Below are 21,783 nucleotides of genomic sequence, written 5' to 3' on the forward strand. Positions count from 1 at the left end.
GTGAATGGAAAGGCATTCCTCTGGGGCCAATGGACCCTGATCGACGGTCCTCCTTTAGGTACTGCTTTTAGCTCGGAGCTACCGAAAAGGAGCAGTCTGGGAGAAATCATCACTGGTGGCCACCTTCTTTCATTATTTTGGTTGTTTATAAACATCCACTGAGTGTCCATTATGGGCCAGGCTCTGGGGAGACAATGATGAGCGAAAGGCACAATTCTGATGCTTGACTTTCTGCAGTCAAACGTACCGTTACTCCATTTCCCTGTCCCTCTCTCTCCTACCAGTGCCCCCCCCCCCCAGCTCTATAGTTCTGATTCTGGATCACGTGTACCACCGTTGGCAAGACGCTCCAGAGGCCAAATGACTGGTGCAGTGACATCTCCCACTCCTATCTATCTGGTCCCCACTTTGCTTCAGGATATGCTAAGCCCTAGGTCCTCCTTCTTAGACTTCCTATCCCCTTCATCACCCCTCCTGGGGACGGTCCTGCAGGGTCAGTGGTTGTGAACAGGATATGAAAGAAACTTTCATCCTGATCTCCACACGAGCTCCTTTTTCCAAATGCTTTAAAGCAAAATGTTTGGTAGTGAGCCTCCCATGGTTTGCTTTGCTTCCTTTCCCCTTTCTTCCCAGTTCCCTGAGGAGGTTCTAGTCCCTTTCTCACTAGCCATGTGGTTTGACCCTGCTGCTAGTGTGAGGGGAGAACCTCGGTTAGCATAAGCCACTCCAATTAGAACAAACAAGAGATTCCCCTAAGAATTCTGGAACGTATGAGGCTGTGAGGCTCAGGACGGCCTGATGGACTGCCATCCTGAGGGATGAGCCGGAATTTCCAGGGGCCACTGCTGAAAGCCCGAGAATGGAGCCAACCAAGAGGAAGCAGTGATGAAAAATGGACCCAGGCCATGCTATGTGGGTCCTGAATCAAGATGCGTCTGAACCAACATCTCTGGGTTGTCCTGTTACATGAGCCTATAAACTCCACCACCCCCTTTGAAAACACTGGGTTGAGTTTGGTTTTCTGTCCCTTGCAAAAGATGGCCAACTGAGTACTTGTAGGCTAGGCTTCCCAAGTGGTGTGCCATGGTGCACCCAGGAACTGGGTTATATATATTACTTGAGGTTGACTGGCCCAGCCCCCTGGGAGGGACTCAGGGCAGCCAGAGCTCCTGGACTGGAAATCTCTATCAGCAAGTAGCTTTGTCCATCAATCGCAGTGAGACAACAAATGCAGAATTGTGCAAAAATGTGCAAAAATTCTTTAACACTCCTCCATTCAAAATGTACAGCCTAATAAATCTCCCCCCGAACGGGGACTGACCCTGGTGGCCTGCTTCGAAAACACAGAATATGGCAGACACGAGGGAGTCTGACTTCAGAGGCTAGGTCATAAAGGACATGGCCAGTTTGGCCTTACTTCTCTTGTATCGCGCCCCCTAGGGGGAGTCAGCGGCCATGTCAGGAGGGCACTCATGCATCTGGGGAGAGGTCCACAGGGAGAACTAAAGCCTCCCATCAAAGACCAGCACAACTTCCCAACGTTAGGAATGAGCCACCTTGGAACAGAATCCATCAGCTCCAGTCAAGCCTTCAGATGATGGCAGCTCTGGCCAATATCTTGACTTCAACCTCATGTGATGCCTCAAATTGGACTGCCTGGGCAAGCTACTCCTGAATTTCAAATCTGCAGTAACTGGGTGAGATATTGTTTATTGCTGCTTTAAGCTAACGAGTTTGCGGGCTATTTGTTATGCCTCAATAGAGAACATTTAAGCCCCTGGTGTGAAAAAGATTAGGAAGCACTGCTTTCAGTCCAAAAAAAGGATACACTGGATACTGTGGACATATCCAGCATTCTGGGATGTATTAGAACCTTTAGGGTGTTTTGTTTATAAAATGATACTTAATAGCAGCTTTACAACGTTTGAGATAACAAGCATTTAAAAATACATTCAAGGCAAAACAAAGGCTCCCTGTCTTTGGAAACATACTTGCAACCACAATTATCAATGGCAGCTCTAAAAGTTTTTCATTTTAAAACAAACCCACTGTCATGGAAAGGACTCCTTAGGGAATAGAATCAGAGACTTGAAGACACTACAAAGCGTGACAACCCAATCAGATCTGTGCGGCATATGTCTCATCTTCCTGCAGATTCTCTCTCTTTTAAGATTTTATTATTAAGCAATCTCCACACCCAACATGGGGGTGGGGCTCGCGCCCACAACCCTGAGATCCAGAGTCCCATGCTCCACCGACTGAGCCAGCCAGGTGCCCCTTCCTGGAGATCCTTAAGAGACAGGGACAGTTGCACCCTTGACCTTGCCGAAGGAGAGGCAGCATGAGCTAATCAGAGGATTCCTCCAAAACCCTTGCACAGAAGGCTTTTCCAATGTAAAATCAAGATGCTATCGTGGCATATCAGGTTTCTTTAATTTTTAGAAAACCAAAAGGCCTAAATTGCTTTACTCTTTTTTTTCCAAGATTTTATTTATTTGTTTGAGAGAGTGAGAACAAGCCAGGAAGAGAGGCAAAGGGAGAGGGAGAAGCAGGGTCTCCGCTGAGCAGGGAGCCCAATGCCAGGCTGATCCCAGGACCCCGGGATCACCACCTGAACCGAAGGCAGACGCTCAAATGACTGAGCCACCCAGGCGCCCCTAATTTGCTTAGTGCTTAACACTTAACACTTATTGTTTGAGGGCAAAATATAATAGATGTTGCGAGTGATTGATGCCCAACCTTGAGTCACTCATGAAAGGTTACGTTCTATAGGGCCTGTTGCCTGTTCTAGTCTGCTCTGTATTGTGGCTATATGCACAGAGATGCTCCTCCTCGCTAAGCTGGCAGGGTTTGGAGGACGGTGACAATGTTATCGGACCTCAGTCTCACCCAGTACCCCCCACACAGAAGACGCCAAACAGCACATGGAATTAAAGTGTATCATATGTACTCAGGTAGGAAAGCAATTAAGTGTATCATATACTTTAGAAAGAATCCTTTCCCCAAATGCCTAGACTCCAAAAAGTCTGCCATGTAAACTAGTAAGCTTTTGTGCTTAAAAAAAAAAAAGATCTCTTTCAGAATATAAATTCCTGCATAAAAAGTTCTGGATTATCCAAATGAAATTCTCTCTTATAAACACCAAATTAAATACCGCATAAGAGGCACGCCCCAGGACAGCACCGTCTGGTCTGGAGGACTGGGCCCATGCCTCTTTCCTTTCCTCCGAAGTGCTTTGCAAGAGTTAAGAGGTGTCAAAATAAAAAACACGAGTTGCAAAGGGAAACATTTTGCTTGCCATTCTTATTACATTTTTAGTACCATTCAAGGGCATCAGGCATATTAAAAATATATAATTTAATTCTCAAGCCACAGTTTTGTTCATGTTTCCTACAGTACATTGCCAGAAGAAGTCCAAGCTCAGTCTACTCTAGCCGATATAATAGGCCGACGGACGGCATGGTGTTCTGACATGAAAGCAGAGCTATTGTCCTTTTACAAAAATAAACTTGGTCCCAGGCGGGAGGAGAAAAAGAGTGGGCGAGAAGGAGCAGAAGAAAAAAATGCAAAGTATTGCAGGAGAAGTGTCTGAATTGAAGTGAATGCAGCAGAGTACCGCACATCTCCTAACTCAATGAGTCCAGGGTCCTCATCTATAAACGCTTGTTAAATTAACTTAACACACAGTAACACTTAAGGCAAAAATAACTATACAACAATTAGTCCACCGTTACCAAGAAGGTAACGAGTTCACAAATAAATCCTCTAGCTCCAAGTTTCCAACCATCATCATGATTTTTAGATTTCTAGTGAGGCCTCCCCTCACGGATTTATTCACCATGTTTTTGCAGTCCTGCCAGCCGACCCTCCTCACCCATAAACAGGGAACGCGTGACGTTCACTCTGCACGGGACAGCGGACGTTTCCATTTTCCCCCGGGCAATTTGGGTTTATCCCGTAAATCCAAATACGGCCAGAGGAAGTCATCTGTCCTGTAGAGAGTGACCGACCACTCAGCAGGAGACGCTGTTTAAGCCTTGTTTTGTACAATATTGTGAAAAGCCATGATTTGATAAATACACAGGCTCCCCTGATTAACCACCCTCCATTAACCCCAGTATGGAGGGCCAAAACCTGATCAGACCCCATTTGGGTGTAATTCCCATGGTCCCTGGGATTCTAAGGCTTCCAGAGTGCTATCCGGTCAGGGAGTATGCAGTCCATCCTGCTTGGCAAATGTCCTGTGTTTTAAGTACCAGTGAGCACTTCTCCAGGGTCACAGAGCCTCAGTCTCCATGCGTGAGGACAGCTTTTCCTAGCTGCCCTGTGACAACTGGGTTTCACATTTCCTGAAACTAGATCTGTGGAAGGAGTCTCTGAAATTACAAAGGAGAGAGAGAGAGAGAGAGAAAACAGAGGTAAGAAAGATCAATTAAACTTTTAAAGGGGGGGGGTCACCCACCAGAAAAGGACAAGGACTTTGGGCAACTCAGTAAGTTAGTGAATGTGCAAAGGTCCTGAGATCCCTTCACACCAGCGCCAGAAAAAACACAGGAGGAAATGGGTTCTGGGAAGACCACGGGCAGAAGGCCAACATGAAGGGGTCCCAGGAAGGTCAAGGAGAAGGTAGAGGGAGCGGAAGGCACTCAGGATGGAGGCAGGACAGATCGGGTTCTGGCGGCTTCTCTGACCCCGCGTGCACTCCCGGTCCTCCGAGCTTGTGCGGCTCCCGAGTGTAGCAGAGCGCACCCTGACCCGCTGGGCCCCAAGCCCTGTCCTTCATCCCCCAGGAGGAGGCCTCCTCTGCCCTGAACTCACCTCTTGTGACTCTCAACTCTGAATATCGGCTTGTAGAGTTCTGGAATTTTCCGCTCAATCATTGGCCTGAGGTTCTCTTTCAGCTTGTGGTAGTTCTTTCTGAGTTCCTGCTGATACTCCCTCTGGTCCGCCGTGATGAGACGCTTGTTCTTCTCCACGGCCTCACCGCACCTGAGATGCAAACATCAGGGGCGGGGCGGGAAGTGAGGTGGTATTTCGCAGGAGTTTGAGCTGCTTAGATGCTATCTACCATTTCTTGAGTACCTCCAAGAGTGTCTAAAACCTGGTAGCCTATCAGGATTGCCTGGGGAGGCTTTCAAAGTTCAGACATCTGGATTGTACCTCAGATTTAAGGAATCAGAATCCCTAAGGAGTAACACCCAGGAATCTATTCTTGAAAAGTGGCCCAGAGATCTTGATGCTCTGAGTTGCTACATGCCGGGCACTATACGAAGAGTTTTCCATGCATTATCTGGTTAATTCTCCCAACAAACCCAGGAGGTCTGTATTTATCTCCATTTTGTCCTTGGAGCTCAGAAATGTTAGGTCACTTGCCCAAGATAACACTGTGAGGAAGCGGTGAGCCCGGGATCCAAACTCAGGGTCATTGTTCTGCTCACAAGACACTCACTGTGGCTTATGGCAAGCTGGTAGACCGAGCAGACGCCACTCAGCCCCCCTCCTGCCGCATGCACACAGACGAGCTGGAAAGTGCGGCCAACATCTGTTGTAGGAGAAAGGGAAGCCCCAGGTGCCGGACAGGAGGAGAAAAATCCAAATCAGAGTGATAGCAGGAGCTGATGTCATGGCAGTTGTCCCAAGACGTGCCCATTAGAATTTCAAGATTGCACAGGGGTCCTGGAGGCTGGGGGAGGTGTGGCGTGCTGGGAGCCCGCACGAGACAGGAGAGGTAGCCTCAGCCAAGGGCCAAGTGGGGCTCTGAATATTCCACTTGCATATAGTTCAGGGGCTTGAAAAGCTGCTACCTCATTTATGGAAGGGGGCCCAGAAAAATACTGCCAACTGTCCAGAGAGGTGGAATAAAAGCTTGCTAACAGTCTGGGGCCATCACTGGGAAAGAAAGTCACCTTAAGAACTGAAATTCTAGGTTGCACCACACACGGGTATGAGTTACAAATTTATACTGCTATGTGGTGAGTGCTCCAAGGTAAGAAATTAAATTAAAAAGCAACCAAGGTGACTGGAATCCCCAGGGCTTGGACAGAAATTAATATAAATTTGCTCTGGAGAAACCCTTTCTCCATCAGGGCTCATGGGCCACCCACAGAAAGAGTGACCCTTCCCAAAGATAAGCTCACAATACAATCATCACAGGAGAGGACCAACAGATGCAACAAGCAGGAGAAACAGCCCACTAAGAATTCAAGATGACAGAACAATATAAAAGACCAAAGTTAATACAGAGATGTAATAAAAAAAAAAGGTATAAAATTCGTGATGAAAGCAATTGGAGAGTATGAAAAAAGAGATCAGGGAAACTTCAGAAAAGAACCAAATGGAACTTCTAGAAATAAAAATAGGAGTCACTAAGATAAAGAAAAAGATCCCAATGGACAGGTTAGAAAATAAACCAGACACAAATGGAGAACACACGAACTATATGACAGATCTAAGGAAATCACCAAAGAAATTTTTTTAAAAATTAAAAATATAAAAAAAAAAAAATGGTTAAGGACCTGGAGATAGAGGGGCACCTGGGTGGCTCAGTCGGTTAAGCGTCTGCCTTTGGCTCAGGTCATGATCTCAGGGTCCTGGGATCGAGCCCTCCGTTGGGCTCCCTGCTCAGCGGGGAGCCTGCTTCTCCCTCTCCCTCTGCCCCTCCCCCCATTAGTGCTTTCTCTCTCAGATAAATAAATAAAATCTTAAAAAAAAAAAAAAAGAACCTGGAGGTATAATGGAGATGCCCAACCCACATCTAAATGACTACCTAAGGGAATGAAAAATAAGAGGCAATATATAAAGAGATAACAGCTGATAATTTTCCAGAATTGCAAACGGACGCAAATCCCCTCATCAGCAGAAACAGATCCATACGGAGCTCCACCATGGTGAAACTGCAAAGCATCAGAGAGAAAATCATTAAAGCTCATGGTGACCTAACTTGTAGACAGTTAAGCCTAGTGTTTTCATGGTCTCCCACAGAGTATGCTACATACCAAAGAAGAAAATCATATTTAAACATGATAAAGTCCTGCCTTTTATTTTACACTGTGCTACCTAAGGGAACTTAACAAATCAACAAACCTTGAAGGGACACCATAATGGTAGAAACCTAGCTGACCTGCAAAAATTAGTAATAATTCTTTATTACCCTGTAGGTGAATGGGATCCTGGTGATCAATGTGGTTTAAACTGTTTTCCTGATAGCAGGGTTAGATCTGGGGTAAGTCATGGGGATACCCAGACCTTGTGACCCAAATCCTTGGTATTACCACTGAACACATTTTCATGATGACAGCCGAAGGCGAAGAGGGTGGAATGTGGCTACAGGACAGGGGAAAGCTACCTGGACTAGGCAGAAATAAACCCATGACCACAGCTTTCCTACACAATTAGCCCCCGGCAGAAAAAGACTTGATTTAACTCAGCCAGAAACCAAAAGAACTCCCCTAACTGGATCTTCACCAATCTTTTAAGTTGGACGTTAATTGACGCAAACTGTACGATCTCTGAGGTTGCATATCAAAGTTTTCAAGAAGGGGTGGGAAGGGGAGGTTTATAACCTTTGAATCCTGAGAAATTACCATCATCCCTTCCGTTTCTATTGCTTCTTAACTAACAGTTACGAGCTACCACCATGTGTAAAATAAAATCAGTTTCAGGATGACTTTAAGGCCTGGGTTTGCAACATCGGCAGACTGCAGGAGGCCCAGAGAGGCTGACTGCATCCTTGGGAATGTCTCTGACAACTTGGGGGGAATTAACTAAACTCTCCCTAGTCTTCGTGCTCAGAAGTAACAAGAGCCAGCTGACATACACTGATGGCGTACCATGTGTCCTGGACATGGTTAAAGGCTTTACATGCTCTGTGACTAGGTAAAAGCAGCAGTGTGGCTTCTACCTGGCTCTGTCTCTTGGGACACGTGCCTTCTGGAGTCCGGAACCACCTGCTCTTTAAGGATTTTTCAGCTCAGACACCAGACATATGACTGAGGAACACTTCAGGCAATTCAGGCCCCAACCACTGTCTGGGTGACAACGAGAGACTGGGCGAAAACCACCTAGCTGAGCCCACCAGCCCCTAGAACCACACATGTAATAATTAAATGTCGTTTTAAGCCACGAAGTCTTGAGGTGGCCTGTTGCAAAGCAATAGATGAACACAGTGTTTTACAAAGACAAATATATTAATAGGTGGAGTGAAAATTTTTCAGATGTAGTAGTAATATGAAGTTATATTTTAACAAATTTTATAACTTATGAATTATTTCATATACATTTTCTGTATTTCTTCCTTTCCCCCATTTGGATTCTATACTCTAGATTTTTTTTTTTAAAGATTTTATTTTTATTTATTTATTTATTTGAGAGAGAGAGAGTGTGTGAGGGGTGGGGAGGAGCAGAGGGAGAAGACAGACTCCGAGCTGAGCACAGAGTCCAATATGGGGCTCAATTCCACAACCCTGAGATCATGACCTAAGCCGAAATCAAGGGTGGGATGCTTAACTGACTCAGCCACACCCAGGTGCCCCCATATACTCTAGATTTTATTAAAATTAAAATAGCTTCTATTATGGTTTTTTTTTTTTTTTATTTTTTTTTTTAGAGAGCATGGAGGTGGGAGGAGGACAGAGAGAGGGAGAGAGAATCTTTACCAGGCTCCACGTTCAGCACTGAGCCTGACACCGGGCTTGATCTCACAACCCTGAGATCGTGACCTGAGCTGAAATCAAGAGTCAGATGCTTCACTGACTGAGCCACCCAGGTGCCCCTATATAATATAGATTTTATTAAAATTAATATAGTTTCCATTATGGTTTTGGGTTTATTTTTATTTATTTTTTTTAGAGAGAGCATACACGAGCATGGGGAGAGGGGAAGACAGAGAGCGGGAGACAGAATCTTCAGCAGGCTCCACGTTCAGCACTGAGCCTTACACCGGGCTCGATCTCACGACCCTGAGTTCATGACCTGAGCTGAAATCAAGAGTCGGATGCTTAACGGACTGAGCCAGCAGGCGCTCCATCATTATGTTAATTTAAATCCATAAACTAAAGTGAGTCATGCACGAAATCGACCGCCTCCAGAACAGCTATTTCTCTTGGGAAATCTACACAACAGAGACCTACAATGCAAATAATTGTTTAAGTGGCCTTATCGTCACATTGTCATTAGGTCCAGAAATAGACTGTGCTGCTCTCACTCAATAACACCAGCATTCCAGAGCCCCCACCCCTTTTGTTTCCCCCTCTGTTGATAAGGTCACTGAACACAAGCATTTTCTTATAGCAGATGTGCCTGGGGGTTTCCAGCACTCAGAATCCCACAGAAACCAGACTGAGAGGAAGGAAATTTTAACTCCAGAACGTGGTTCCTGGCTTTGGTAGACAGTCACCTCCAGGGGCCTCTCTGTAAGGAGGTAGGTATCTTTCCTACAGAGAGGGTTGTCAGGGAGCCCTCCATCTCTGTATCTTTTGGCCTCCCTCCTCTGTGATGCTCCTTTAGCACAGCCCCCACATCAGTCCCTTGGGATGGCCAACAATTGCTAGTTCCTTCCTCAATCCAGTCTCTTTTTTAGCAACAGAACTCCATCTGGTGAGCCTCCCTGGGAAGTGACATTTCCTAGCCTCCCTTAACAGATAGGGATGGCTGATGAGATACAAAATGAAGTCACCAGGAAAGCTCTTTAAAGGGGCACAGCCTTTTGCTCTTTCCTCATTTCTACTCCTGATACTTTCCGGGGATGTGGTCATGATGACTAGAGCCCTAGCAGCCATCTTGTGACTATGAGGATGGATGCACTATAATCAGGATGGCATAGAAAAGAATGGAAAGAGCCAGGGTCACTGATGATATAGTTCTGGGATGACTATCTTTGATCTTATTTTAGGAGAAAAAAAATAAGTTTCTATGGTATTTAAGCCATCTTACTTCTGTTCTCTGTTATGAGCAACTGAACACAGTTCCTAAAGAGAACAGCACAGTATAGTAGTTAGGAGTATAGACTCTGGAGCCTGAGCACTCAACTCTGAATCCTGCTTTGCGGAGTATCAGCTTTGTGACATTAGGCAAGGCACTTAACCTTTTCATGCCTTAGTTTCTTTACCTGTGATATGGAAGTGATAATAATAGCTGACCTTATTGTGCTTGTAAGGATTAAATGAGTGAAAACATATAAAGTGCTTAGAATTTTTAAGTAAGAACACTTATTGTTGTTATGGTTATGATCCCCGATAGACCCAGTCTGAGTACAGAAATGATTTGTTCGATATGAGAATGATGAAGTATGAAAGAGTTTATATTCCTGTCCCTCGTTTTTCATGATTAATGAAAGATGCAGAGGGGCACCTGGGTGGCTCAGTCGTTAAGCGTCTGCCTTTGGCTCAGGTCATGATCCTGGGGTCCTGGGATCGAGCCCCGCATCGGGCTCCCTGCTCAGAGCGAAGCCTGCTTCTTCCCCCCTCCCACTCCCTCTGCTTGTGTTCCCTCTCTCAATGTGTCTCTCTGTCAAATAAATAAATAAAATCTTAAAAAAAAATGCAGAGATGGAATGCCCTGTCCCGAGTCCCACACCTGCAGGAACAGCAGTCAGGTGCAAATCCAGAGACCTGCCCGTCCTGGGTTCATGTGTCCTCGGCCCACTTTGTCTTATGGTACAAACTTTATAGAAGCACCCAAGTCATGGGTGGACAATGTCTATATTAAAATCAGATGGTTAAGTTTCTGTTCCCTCCTTAAATTGATCCGGTCTCTGCCCCACCAAATGACGTTACATTGATTGATCACTTAGTAAGTGCCAAGCCCTGTTCTAAGCTCTGTGTATTGACTCATCGCATCATGACACCAGATCTAAGAGAGAGTTACGATTACAATTCCCATTTTAAAGTTGGAGAAAGTGAGGCCAGGTACCTTGCCCAAGGTCACACCGCTAGTTAAGGCACGGTGGGTCCGCGAAGCCCAGCGGCCTGGCTCAGGAGCTCACTGCTAACTGCAACGCCGCATACACCCCTGGGAAGACATGGCCTTTCCAGCTAGAATCCAGGCATATGGCCTTGGTCTCAAGTGGAAGGTATTCTCTCTGGAGCCCCAGTTTGGAGTACTCTGCCTTTCTCAGCTTCTTGCTGGTACCTCTTTAGCAAACCTCCACTCCGGGCCCAGGAAGGAAGCGGGACTGCTGGAGTGGGGAGATCTGACAGCGATACGAGAGAAGCCGAGAACTGGCAAGGAGGGGTCATCTGGGGGCAGGGCACCAGGGGCAGGGTGGCCGCCTGCAGTGGGTGTGGGAGAGCCATGGCTCTGCCAGGCACCCCTCCCTGGTGGTTTTCTCCAACTCAGCCCCTTCATTTCCTCCCTCCCTGGCCGGCCTCGGCCGGACCCCACACCCAGGGACAGCCTGTCCCAAGTGAAGACTTTCGATCGTGGTTCTGCCACCTACTTGCTGTGTGACCTTGGGCTCATTATAACCTTCTTCAACTTCATATCCTTCATCTGTAGAGTGGGTTTATGGGGATGAAACGGTGTCAGGCGTGTGAGGATCTAGCTAAGCGATGACCACCAGGGAGGGCTTCATAGTCAACACTACCTGCTTTTTGGGAGCGAAGTAGGGGTTATGGCCTAATGAAAGGCATCATCCTATGTGCTCCCCATTGCTGTAGGACGCAGCACTGTGGGGGTAGGGAGCGCACCCCAGGGCAGACCAGGGGCAGCATCGTCCTGCTGTCCCCTTGGAGTCACCTCTACCGCCCCTGGTTGGATTTGTGTGGCCGCCTCCCTCACAGAAGGTCCAGTGGCCCCTTCTCCTCATCCTAATGCCAGATGTGGGAAAGGGGGGCTAGACTGGGGCTACAGGCTTGGGAAGGTGTCCACACTCGCATCTGACACCCAGAGGCAGATTCCTAGAATCCAGGCACAGGGGGGTGGTTCACCAGATCAGACTTATGCCTGCATCACCTTACACTGACCTTAACCCCTCTCAGGCCCTGGGCTTCTCCTGAAGAGTCACAGAGTCCTGGGGTTCACATGTTTCTATAATATTCTCTAATCCAGTATCAGCCCCAGCCACCCTCGGGCATGGTGCCCCGTCCCTGAGCATGGACCAGCCCTGAGGGCCAGGAGCTTGCTCATGAGACCTGGGGGATGGGGTGGGCTGAGAGAGGAGGAAAAGATCACACTGTAACAAAAATGGATATTTTTTTTGTTCAGAATCATTGCAGGAGGCACGAGGGAGGGGCAGAGCCCTGTGCGTCTTGTGGGGGGTGGTACGCACCTGCACACGTGCCTCAAGTGTAACCTGTTCCACCTGCTCTCAGTTTTCTAGCAGCCTTAGCCCACGGATCAGGTCTCTGTGACCCTAGAAAAGTGACAGAAGTCATTCCTCTGTCCTCCCCTACTGACCTGCTGCAGAGCAACCCCTCACGATATTTAAGGCTTTGTTTTCCTATCACATATTCAAATCTCTTCCTACCTCCTGCTTCTGTTTCTACCCACACGATATGCATTTGGTGTTCCTTTGGCCCCTTGGGCAGATTCTCCCTCCCTCCTGTTCACAGACCCTCACTGCAGTCTGCAAACACCACCGCTCCACGCTCCGTGTCCTGACTCTGTGACCGTACGTGTGGTAGGTGCCTGTCTGGGTGTATCTCAAACTATTTCTCCTAGAGACAACTGGTGACTGGTGCCATGGAGGATGTGGTCTTTTATTTCAATATAAAAATAAACGTAAAGGGAGGCATCTTTGAGCTCGCCGAGTAGACACCATGAGCAAAGCTCACCCTCCCGAGTTGAAAAAATTTATGGACAAGAAATTATCATTGAAATTAAATGGTGGCAGACATGTCCAAGGAATATTGCGGGGGTTCGATCCGTTTATGAATCTTGTGATAGATGAATGAGTGCAGATGGCAACTGTGGGCAACAGAACAATACTGGAATGGTGGTAACACGAGGAAATAGTCTCATCACGTTAGAAGCCTTGGAACGAGTATAAACAATGGGTGTGTCCATCAGAAGGAATCAACTGCTTCCACATGTCCCCTCCACAGTACCTGTTTTACTACAATATAAAAATCAGGTCGTGTGCATTTTCATATTGAACTTTTTTGTTAAATAAACTTTTATAAACTTTTATAATAGTCAAAAATAAATAAATAAATGTAAGGATCACATAGTCTTTGTAAGGCTGAGAGCGTTCAGATAATGTTATGACTGAATGTTTGTGTCCTCTGCCCCCCCCAATTCCTATGTTGAAGCCCTAACACCCCACGTGATGGTATTTGGAGGTAAGGCCTTTCAGAGGTGTTTTGGTGTAAATTACCGTGAGGATGGGACCCACGGGGTAGGATTAGTGCCCTTGTCAGAGAGTTTTCTTCCTCTTCCTCTCCCTACCCCGTGAGGAGGCCCAGCCAGCAAGAGAGCCCTCACGGGGAGCCCGGCCTGCCACCACCCTCATCTGAGCCTTCCCAGCTGGTCCAGCCAAGTGTCTGCTGGTCCAGCCACTCGGTCCACAGTATTTGGTGACACCAGCCCGAGCTAAGGCAGAAAGGTAAGAAGAAAATTTAAAAACCCAGACTGGAAGCTCTGGCACTGTCTAAAACAGCTTGAGTACTTTGGGGAGCAGAGGAATGAAAGACAATGGGGTATCTCTCCCTCTTGGCTTCGGAAACCCTGAGGTGGTTTTTGTTTTGTTTTGTTTTTTTCTTACCGTGAGAAAAGGCAGGAGGGGATCAAGGTCTTGACCTGGCAACTGGCTGGATGAGCATCAGCCGCCGCGGGCCCACCTGCCAGGTCCCCTATGGCCAGTCTGGTGCCGCGACAGCCAAGTCCAAGGCCACCGCCCAGGGGCAGGACCTGACAGCAGGCACCTGGCAAGCCTACGTTTCTGCGCTCAGCAAAGAGGCATCGGAAGGCTCACTTATGTTCACCTTGGAAATCCGGGCTTATCAACCCGCCGCCCCAGTCTGCCAAGCAGCGGGAGCTCACTCACGGGGAAACCCAAGAGCTGTCCACCCCCCAGTATCTTCCCCTCTTGCGTCACCTTGGCTGTTGGAAGCAGAGAGCCGGGAGGAAATACCCGGCAGCAAATAATGTGACAAAATATTGACTCTGGCCATTAAAAGCCTGCAACTTGCTGAGGGGACTTGAGAAGCAATTAAGCAATCGGGGGAAAGGAAGGTCTCCTCGCCTCCTGCTGTCTTGAGGGTATGATTTACAGACTAGGGAACCAAATCACATCTGCTCTTCCCCAACCTGCTTTTACAATTCGGTTCTGTCCAGAGCCCCATCTGCCAATCTGGCTGTCGTTCGTCTCTCCTCTTGTCCTAGCAGACTCCCGGGAACACACTGCTCTTGCTGACCCAGAGGAGCCCAGAGGCGTCCCGGAGGTTTTCAGGGTCTGTTGGTTTACCAGGCCTGGCTCCCTCTTCTGACCGCCCCCTTTGTTCTACCTAAATATTCAAGACGAAGTTTAAGTGAAGGCTTCTCCAGCCTTCTAGCCTCTAACGGACCGTTCCTTTCTGAACTCTGGAGCCCTGTATTTCCTGCGCTCTCGGCAGTGGGCAGTGCATGCTGCACTGTGCTGGTATTTAGTTATGCACCTCGGGGTGCTGTCGGGAGCTCCTGTCTTCCCACAACTGATACCGTACCGGGTCGTACTGTCTCTTTAAACATTTCAGAGGTCCTTTCAGAGGTCCAAGGAGGCCTAGGCCACTGCCAACTTCAGGGGCCTTCAACCATACCTTATTTTATTTCATTTTATTTTTTTTTTTAAAGATTTATTTATCTTAGAGAGAGAGCGTGAGCAAGCCAGGGGAAGGAGCAGAGGAAGAGGGAGAGAGAATCTGAAGCAGACTCCCCACTGAGGATGGACCCTTACTTGGGTCTCAATCCCAGGACCCTGAGATCATGCCCTGAGCAGAAACCAAGAGCCAGGCGCTTAACTGAATGAGCCACCCAGCTGTCCCCCGAAATAATTTTAAATGAAGGTAAGTGGAAAGGAAATAGATCTTTAAAAATTCCCACAGTATTTTCCTAGTTTTTTTGTTCTGTAAAAATGCTCTTTTCTCAACAAAATGCAGCTTTTGTGTAATGTCAGAATTGCTTTCAAATACAGGAAGCAATTCAAACGCCAAACTATTAATAAATGTAATCTCTGCGTATGTGCCCCGTGTGTGTATGGGTGCTTGCCCACAGACCGGGTCTCCATGTACAGCATGTCTGCAGACCTCTCACCAGAGCCTGTGGAAGACGAGGGAGCTCTCGTCTTACCCAACACTGGCACGCTGATGAGTTTTCAGTGAATTTAGCAAACTTCCACTTTTAGCCTCCTTTATTCCCCAGCTGCCAAGTGAGGTCATTCCTACACTTGATATGCTGCTCTAAGGTTGAAAAGAAATACTGGTACACATTTTCCTGATGTCATGGGTAAAAGGTCATCACATCCTTCATAAACATTCATTTTAGGGCCACAGGAGACCCCACGGTACCCGTCTGCACTGCAACAGTTTGCAAGACCTTGCTCAAAGACCCACTCCTATGCAGCCTGAACGGGCCGCTCCTGATGCCAGCCCACAGAAGCTTGTCTGACAATGGAACTGCCAGAGACAGGATACTTTTGAAAAAGCCCAGCGTTAGAATTGCCTTCACCAAAAGTGAGGCAGGATCTATTCTTAAGATTCTACAAATAAGTTATCATGTGATATTAAAACTTCTAAAACCAATGCCAACACCCTCTTGGACTTGAAAGCATCGTGGACGGTCAGCACACGAATGGAGATGTGCGCTATGTGGCTCAGAAGCTCTGGATTTGAACTCAGCTCTCCTACTAACTAGCTGTGTGACCTCAGGCAAAATCATTTCCCATCTCCAAACCTCTGTTTCCCCTTTTGGCAAAATGAGGCTGGTGGTAATACCGGTTTGATGTGTGAGGCGCACACAAGACGATAAACACGAAAGCACGTTACGGTTTGAATGTCGGTTACTTAATAGTACACACAAGGCTGGTCTGCTGCAGGGGTTCCCAGGCGTGAGGGTGCATCAGAATCCCCAGAGGGCTTGTTAAAACCCAGACTGCCGGCATCCACCTCTGGAAATTCTGATTCCGTAGGCCTGGTTGGTGCCCGAGAACTGGCCTTTCTAGCAAGTTCTCAGGTGATGTCCTAGCTGCTGGTCTGGGGACCCCTCTCTGAGAACCACTGCTCTGCTGCCTTCCCAGCCATATTCCGTCTTACCGCATTATGAATTCCTTAAAGCATAATCTCAGCTTGTTGTGATGTCGATAGAGCTTTGGGTCAGCTGGAATTTCGGCCAAGAACACTTGGGCTACTTCCAGTGGTCCCTGATGGAAAAAGGAACAGAACAATACGACATTGGAAAGAAAATTAAATTACTTGGGAGAAAATCTTGGATTGACTTTTGAGTTTGGACGTTTAATTCTGTAGGTAGTGTGACCAAAACAAAAAAATCAAGGAAGGTACTGAACTTCTCAGGAAACTTTGATTTCTTAGGAGTCTGGACATTTAGGAGAATACTCAGAAGTATAAATGTATTTTCTTTTTTTAAAAAAGGTTTTATTTATTTATTTGAGAGAGGGAGAGAGAGAGCAGGAGTGGGAGTGGGAGGGGCAGGTGAGGGAGAGAGACAGACTCCCCGCTGAGCAGGAAGCCTGACACAGGGCTCAATCCCAGGACCTGGAGACCATGACCTGAGCCGAAGGCAGATGCTTAACGACTGAGCCATCCAGGTGCCCCCAAATGTATCTTCTTAATCAAATGCTCTACTAATAATAGGCTCTTCTTTGTATATAAAGGTAATACTACTGCATCACAGGGTATGTGATCTGAGTTGCTTTTCTAAAATTGAGGATTGTCTTGATTCATCCTTTCATATCCACTTATTTAGTTGCCCTAGTCGCGGCACCATTTTGTGTAAGTGCTGGCTTGTGTCAGAGATACGCACAGTACGTGGTTATGGGCTCACAAAGTCTTCCATTTTCATTAAAGGATTAGGACTTAAAGCAAAACTTCCTAATATTTTCTGATCTTGGAAATATAATAGTCATTTCTCCTCTGTGCTATTTCTGTTCCCTTGATATTATCTGGACACAATTTTTGCAGGGAAGTCCAGGTGCGGTGAGTGAGGAAAAAGTCATGATACTCACTGGGTTTTTGAGTGGAGGTGTAGACAAGAGCAGATCTGGATCTGAAATTAAGGATGCCCACTGGACAGAAAGCATGAGGCTAGCACCTCCCTGTATCTGAGACTGGTTTAGTTACATGCGGGTTTGGGAGTAGGATTCTAAGGGGTTTGAGAATATCCAGTTTGGTCTGAAGTGCCCCAAGAAGCCTGGTCCCTGGTCACTCCGGGCTGGCAAGGCCCCCGGCATGCTGGATTCGTCTGGTGACTGACCCAGGGGCTGCATGTTCTAGACCCTTTCCCTTCTCTCCTACAGACATTCTTAGATTGGCCTCAAGCTCTGCAACAACCTTGCCTACATAGGGCATGACTGAGCCCTCTGCAAGAGGAGCCCGATCTGGAGCATGCTGCCAGGTCTGGCCTCAAAGTGAAGACCTCTCTGTGAGAATGGTGCCCCTTCCACATGGTCTACTCATGTCTGGGACTTCTTTTCTTTCTTTCTTTTCTTTTTTTTAAGGATTTTATTTATTTATTTGAGAGAGAGAGAGAGCATAAGTGGAGTAGGGGCAGAGGGAGAGGGAGAAGCAGATTCCCCGCTGAGCAGGGAGCCTAATGCAGGGCTCGATCCCAGGACCCTGAGATCAGGACCTGAGCCCAAGGCAGGGGCCTAACCGACTGAGCCACCCAGGTACCCCCGGGACTTCTTTTCTACCACGGTTGTGATGTGAAGAGCCCTCCTCAAAGTCTTCTAAACCTCACAAGTGTTGGGTCTAAGTTCAGGGATACCATTTATGTGTGGATCAGACTCCTCATCAACCTTAAGGAAGGAGGTGTAGACATATCATGAAAACCCAAGTAACAAGGACCAGAGGAGTTGCCGGCAGCCAGTCTTGCTCACCTGATTTACAGTAGCTCCGACGGAGCCCTGCAACACCATCTGGAGCATCTTGGCATCAGGGGGCTCCTGGTTAATGGCAACCGCTAACTGCAGGGTCTTCTTCTTCATATCCTCAATGGCAACTTCAATTGGTGTCAAAACAAACTGAACGCAAGACAGAAGTGCAGGGAAGTCATTGTCTAGTCTTGGAAGCCATGGACAAATCTGGGGCTAGGACGGACCGGATTTGAAGAAGCAGGTAAGGATACCTTCAGAGTATTTAAAATACTCTGGATAGATTAAGAGGAAGGAAAGGCCTAACATTTCTTGAACACTTACTGTGTTCGGGGAACTTTGTGGACATTTCTCATGGACTCCTTTAAACAACCTACGTATTCTCTCCATTCTACATCCAAAGAGGGATTTGTAAGGTTCAGGAAGTGCCACCAAATGACACAGGGTAGTAAGGAGGGAGCTCAGAATTTGACCACAATGATGTCGACATTCAAAATCCATGTTCTTTCTACCTGTTAAGTTTCCTTTCCAATTATTAAACAAGTTACTTGACTTATAATTGGAGAAGGTATGAGAAGCACAGCACTCAAGATTTTTGTTTCTGCCATAACACATGATTTTGGCATCATGTGTACCCTCTCCAACTCACCCTGAAGATGAATTCCTGATTAACAGAATCCGCTTAAGGGTCAATCTCCTGGTTGCCAAGTTCTGCAGGTTTGGGGTAGGGTCCTTCTTCAATGTTGTAGGTGGAGTTATCCTCCCCCCCCGCCCACTTCATATACTGAAGTCCTAATTCCCAGTACCTCAGAATGTGACCTTACTTGAGATAGGGTCTTTATAGAGGTAATCAAGTTAAAGAGAGGTCATTAGGATGGGCCCTATATGATGGATGTCCCTATAAGAAGAGGAAATTTGGACACAGAGACACATGTCGAGGGAGAGAATGTGAAGACACAGGAAGAAGATCATCATATACAAGCCAAGGAGGGAAGCCCAGAACACATCCATCCCCCACAACCCTCAGAAGGAACCAACCTTGCCAACGTCTTAATTTGGTCACTAGCCTCCGGAACTATGAGACAATACATTTCTGCCATGTCAGCCATGCAGCCCGTGGTCCTTTGTTACAACAGTCCTAGTGATCTAACACACTGAGGTTCTCAGGAAAGGGAGATATGGCCAAGAAATGCTGTGGGGATTCTTACTGGAACCATGAGTTTATTTCTGTCCTATGCCTACCTGTCCTAGTGTTCAAAAGTCTAAAACAATAAGAAATATAATAGATGCCTTCTAAACCAACCTCCTCTTAACTGAGTCACTCAGCCTGGATTTCTCTCATGTCCGTGAAGCTCGCTCTCTGATGTGGTTGCTGACACCCTAGCCAATGGGCAGTGAGCTCAGTCACTTCTGCTCCTGCCCCATGAGGCATCCGTTCACAGCTCAGCTCTGTGCGTTCACCGACTTGATGATGCCTGTTATGCTTGTTATTTTAATGACCTCATCTAATTAAATAATGCACAAACTGATGAACTGTGGGTGTGGAAAGAAACAGAACTGTTTCTATGAACACGAAGCTGAATGCTGGGGCAAGATATCACAAAAGTGAGTCGCTATAAAGATTCCTGCCATATTAGGTGTGTGCAAGACAACTGTAAAAGGCTAGCGGCAAGCAAGTCATAAAAATCCAGAAGGACTCTGTCCTCATACTGTTTAGCAAGTATCTTTAAGCTCCTCCTCTGCTATATAGAAATAAAAACGGAAAATTATGGACAGTGTATTAAGGGTGGGGCTTATACTAGAAAGACAATGCTGAATTGTGACCCGCCAACCCCAAATCACAGGGAAGGCTGGGGTCTTATATAAATTGAATGACAAATAAATGTCCACATATGTATTTTAAAGTAAAATAAAATGTTTGTACTATGTCTAGTTTTGAGACACTTTCTTGATCAGTCCTCTTACAATGGATTCAAAGTCTCCTACTATACAGAGAACCAGAGAAGAGAAAGGGGTCCTCGCTGTCAGTGTATAGATGAGAAAAGCTGAATGAAAGTAAGTGTCTTGAGCAATGTCACAGGAGGAATCTGGGACTAGAAGTCAGTTGGTCTCCTTGCCTATCTTGCAGGGGCCCTTCTTCCAGCTCACCACCAACTTGTGGGGCTACTTGCTTGCTATTCCTCGTCTCTAATAACTAATAAAACAACTCTGTCTGAATCACCTGTAAGCTTCCAAATATATAAAAATTCAATATAAAATACTTAAATTTTAAATATATATTTCAAGTAAGCATATCATGAAAATAAACATGTTAAATATTATAATTTTGTCATTCTATTTACGTTAAAGATACAACTTCAAAATATAAAATATTTAAATACAAAGTAATGCTATGAAGCGCACGGCTGCCTAAATGGGATTCCCTGGCGCCATGACAGTCAGAGAATGACCACCACGATAATATTTCCAGTGTGTCCCTTTTTTTGGTTTTCTCTCCAGTCTGCCAGGAAGGAGCTCGGAGGAGGTGTGAGTGTCATCCTGGGAGGGTGACTCAGGCACTCAGTGGTGACCTCAGTCCTGAGACCGTTGGCTCCAGGGGCCATTACCTCTTCCTTCTGGATGACGCTGATCCTGGTCTTGACGTAGGGGAAGGCGTGCATGGTGGTCAGGACGGTGTTCCGCCGGTACTGCTCATGCAGCTCTCCCCGGGGCCGCCCCTCCAGGGTGAAGGGGGTGGTGTACATGAACCTCCGCAGGTTGAAATTCTTCTCAAAGTAGGTTACCCTGTCTTTCATCTCATACTCATCAAAGTAGGGCTCCACAAACGTGATCTGTATGTAGGCCTGAGGGGGAAAAGGTGGGGGAAGGAGGAGATGAGCTCGTCTGCAAGCCACCACCCAGGATGCACTGGGGAGGCATGTTGGGACACAGCGCCCTGCCCCCACCCTGTGTGCACCCCAAAGCCACAGAAGCTGAGCGCATCAGGCCAGACGTCGGCCATCCCTGCTTTGCCCCCCCAGGGAGACGAAGGGCTGTGGGCGAGAAGGACAGGGCAGCGTGCCCATGTGAAGTCAGGTCTCCCAGCTGCCCCTCCAAGCTGACCTCACTGGTCCAACTGAAACTTGGTACGAAAGTTCACGAACTGCTGTTCAGAACAGACAAGCTTTCCTTTTTGGAGCCCCCATGACCGCTACCCACTTAGAATGGCCAGACTGAAGGCAAGTGACAGTCCTGAGCACGGCCAGGGACGGAGAGGTGCTGGAACTTTCACACACCGATGGTGGGAGTGGAAAGTGGGACAGCCCCTTCTAACATAAGGCTAGCTGTTTCTTACACAGATAGATGACACTGGCCATATGACCCCGCAATCCCGCTCTGACGTGTGCATCCATGAGAAATGCAAACTTACGTTCACACAAAAACCTTACACACGATGTCTACAGCAGTAGAATTCATAATAGACAAAAACTAGAAACAACAGCCGGTTGACAGAACACGACTCTGCGGGACAGAGGAAGAGCAGGACTACCTCGTGGAGGAATTTCAGATGCACTGTCCGCAGTGACAGAGCCAGACTCAAAGGACTATGAGCTTGCGCTTATTAGTCTAGGGCTCCATTTATGTGACCTTCTGGAAAAGGCAAAAAACTACAGGGACAGATGGCAGATCAATGATGGTCAGGGGCTCAGAGCAGAAGGAAGAGGCATGGGGAGGTATTTGGGGGTGATGGAACTCTTCCTGGTGGTGGTGACACCTGTTTGTCA

The 21,783-nt window shown here is 47.1% G+C and overlaps 1 protein-coding gene and 1 pseudogene across 3 annotated transcripts in view; one reads left to right on the forward strand and one right to left on the reverse strand.

The window, feature by feature from the left end:
- Positions 1 to 2,460: 2,460 nt before the first annotated feature.
- DOCK8 (dedicator of cytokinesis 8) overlaps positions 2,461 to 21,783 on the reverse strand; it is a 222,503-nt gene continuing 203,180 nt past the window's right edge. For 2 of the 3 annotated variants that reach the window (XM_036090844.2, XM_036090845.2), the window contains 5 exons: positions 20,626 to 20,862; positions 18,026 to 18,169; positions 16,224 to 16,330; positions 4,819 to 4,989; positions 2,461 to 4,376 (listed from right to left, as the gene is read on the reverse strand). In XM_036090844.2, the coding sequence (XP_035946737.1) occupies positions 4,316 to 4,376; positions 4,819 to 4,989; positions 16,224 to 16,330; positions 18,026 to 18,169; positions 20,626 to 20,862 (720 nt within the window). In that variant the 3' untranslated portion in view covers positions 2,461 to 4,315. The other variant, XM_078061526.1, reaches the window with a different exon arrangement.
- LOC118534773 (small nuclear ribonucleoprotein G pseudogene) lies at positions 12,756 to 13,044 on the forward strand (annotated as a pseudogene).

Source organism: Halichoerus grypus, chromosome 14 (assembly GCF_964656455.1).
Source record: "Halichoerus grypus chromosome 14, mHalGry1.hap1.1, whole genome shotgun sequence".
In the NCBI taxonomy this organism is placed as follows: Eukaryota; Metazoa; Chordata; class Mammalia; order Carnivora; family Phocidae; genus Halichoerus; species Halichoerus grypus.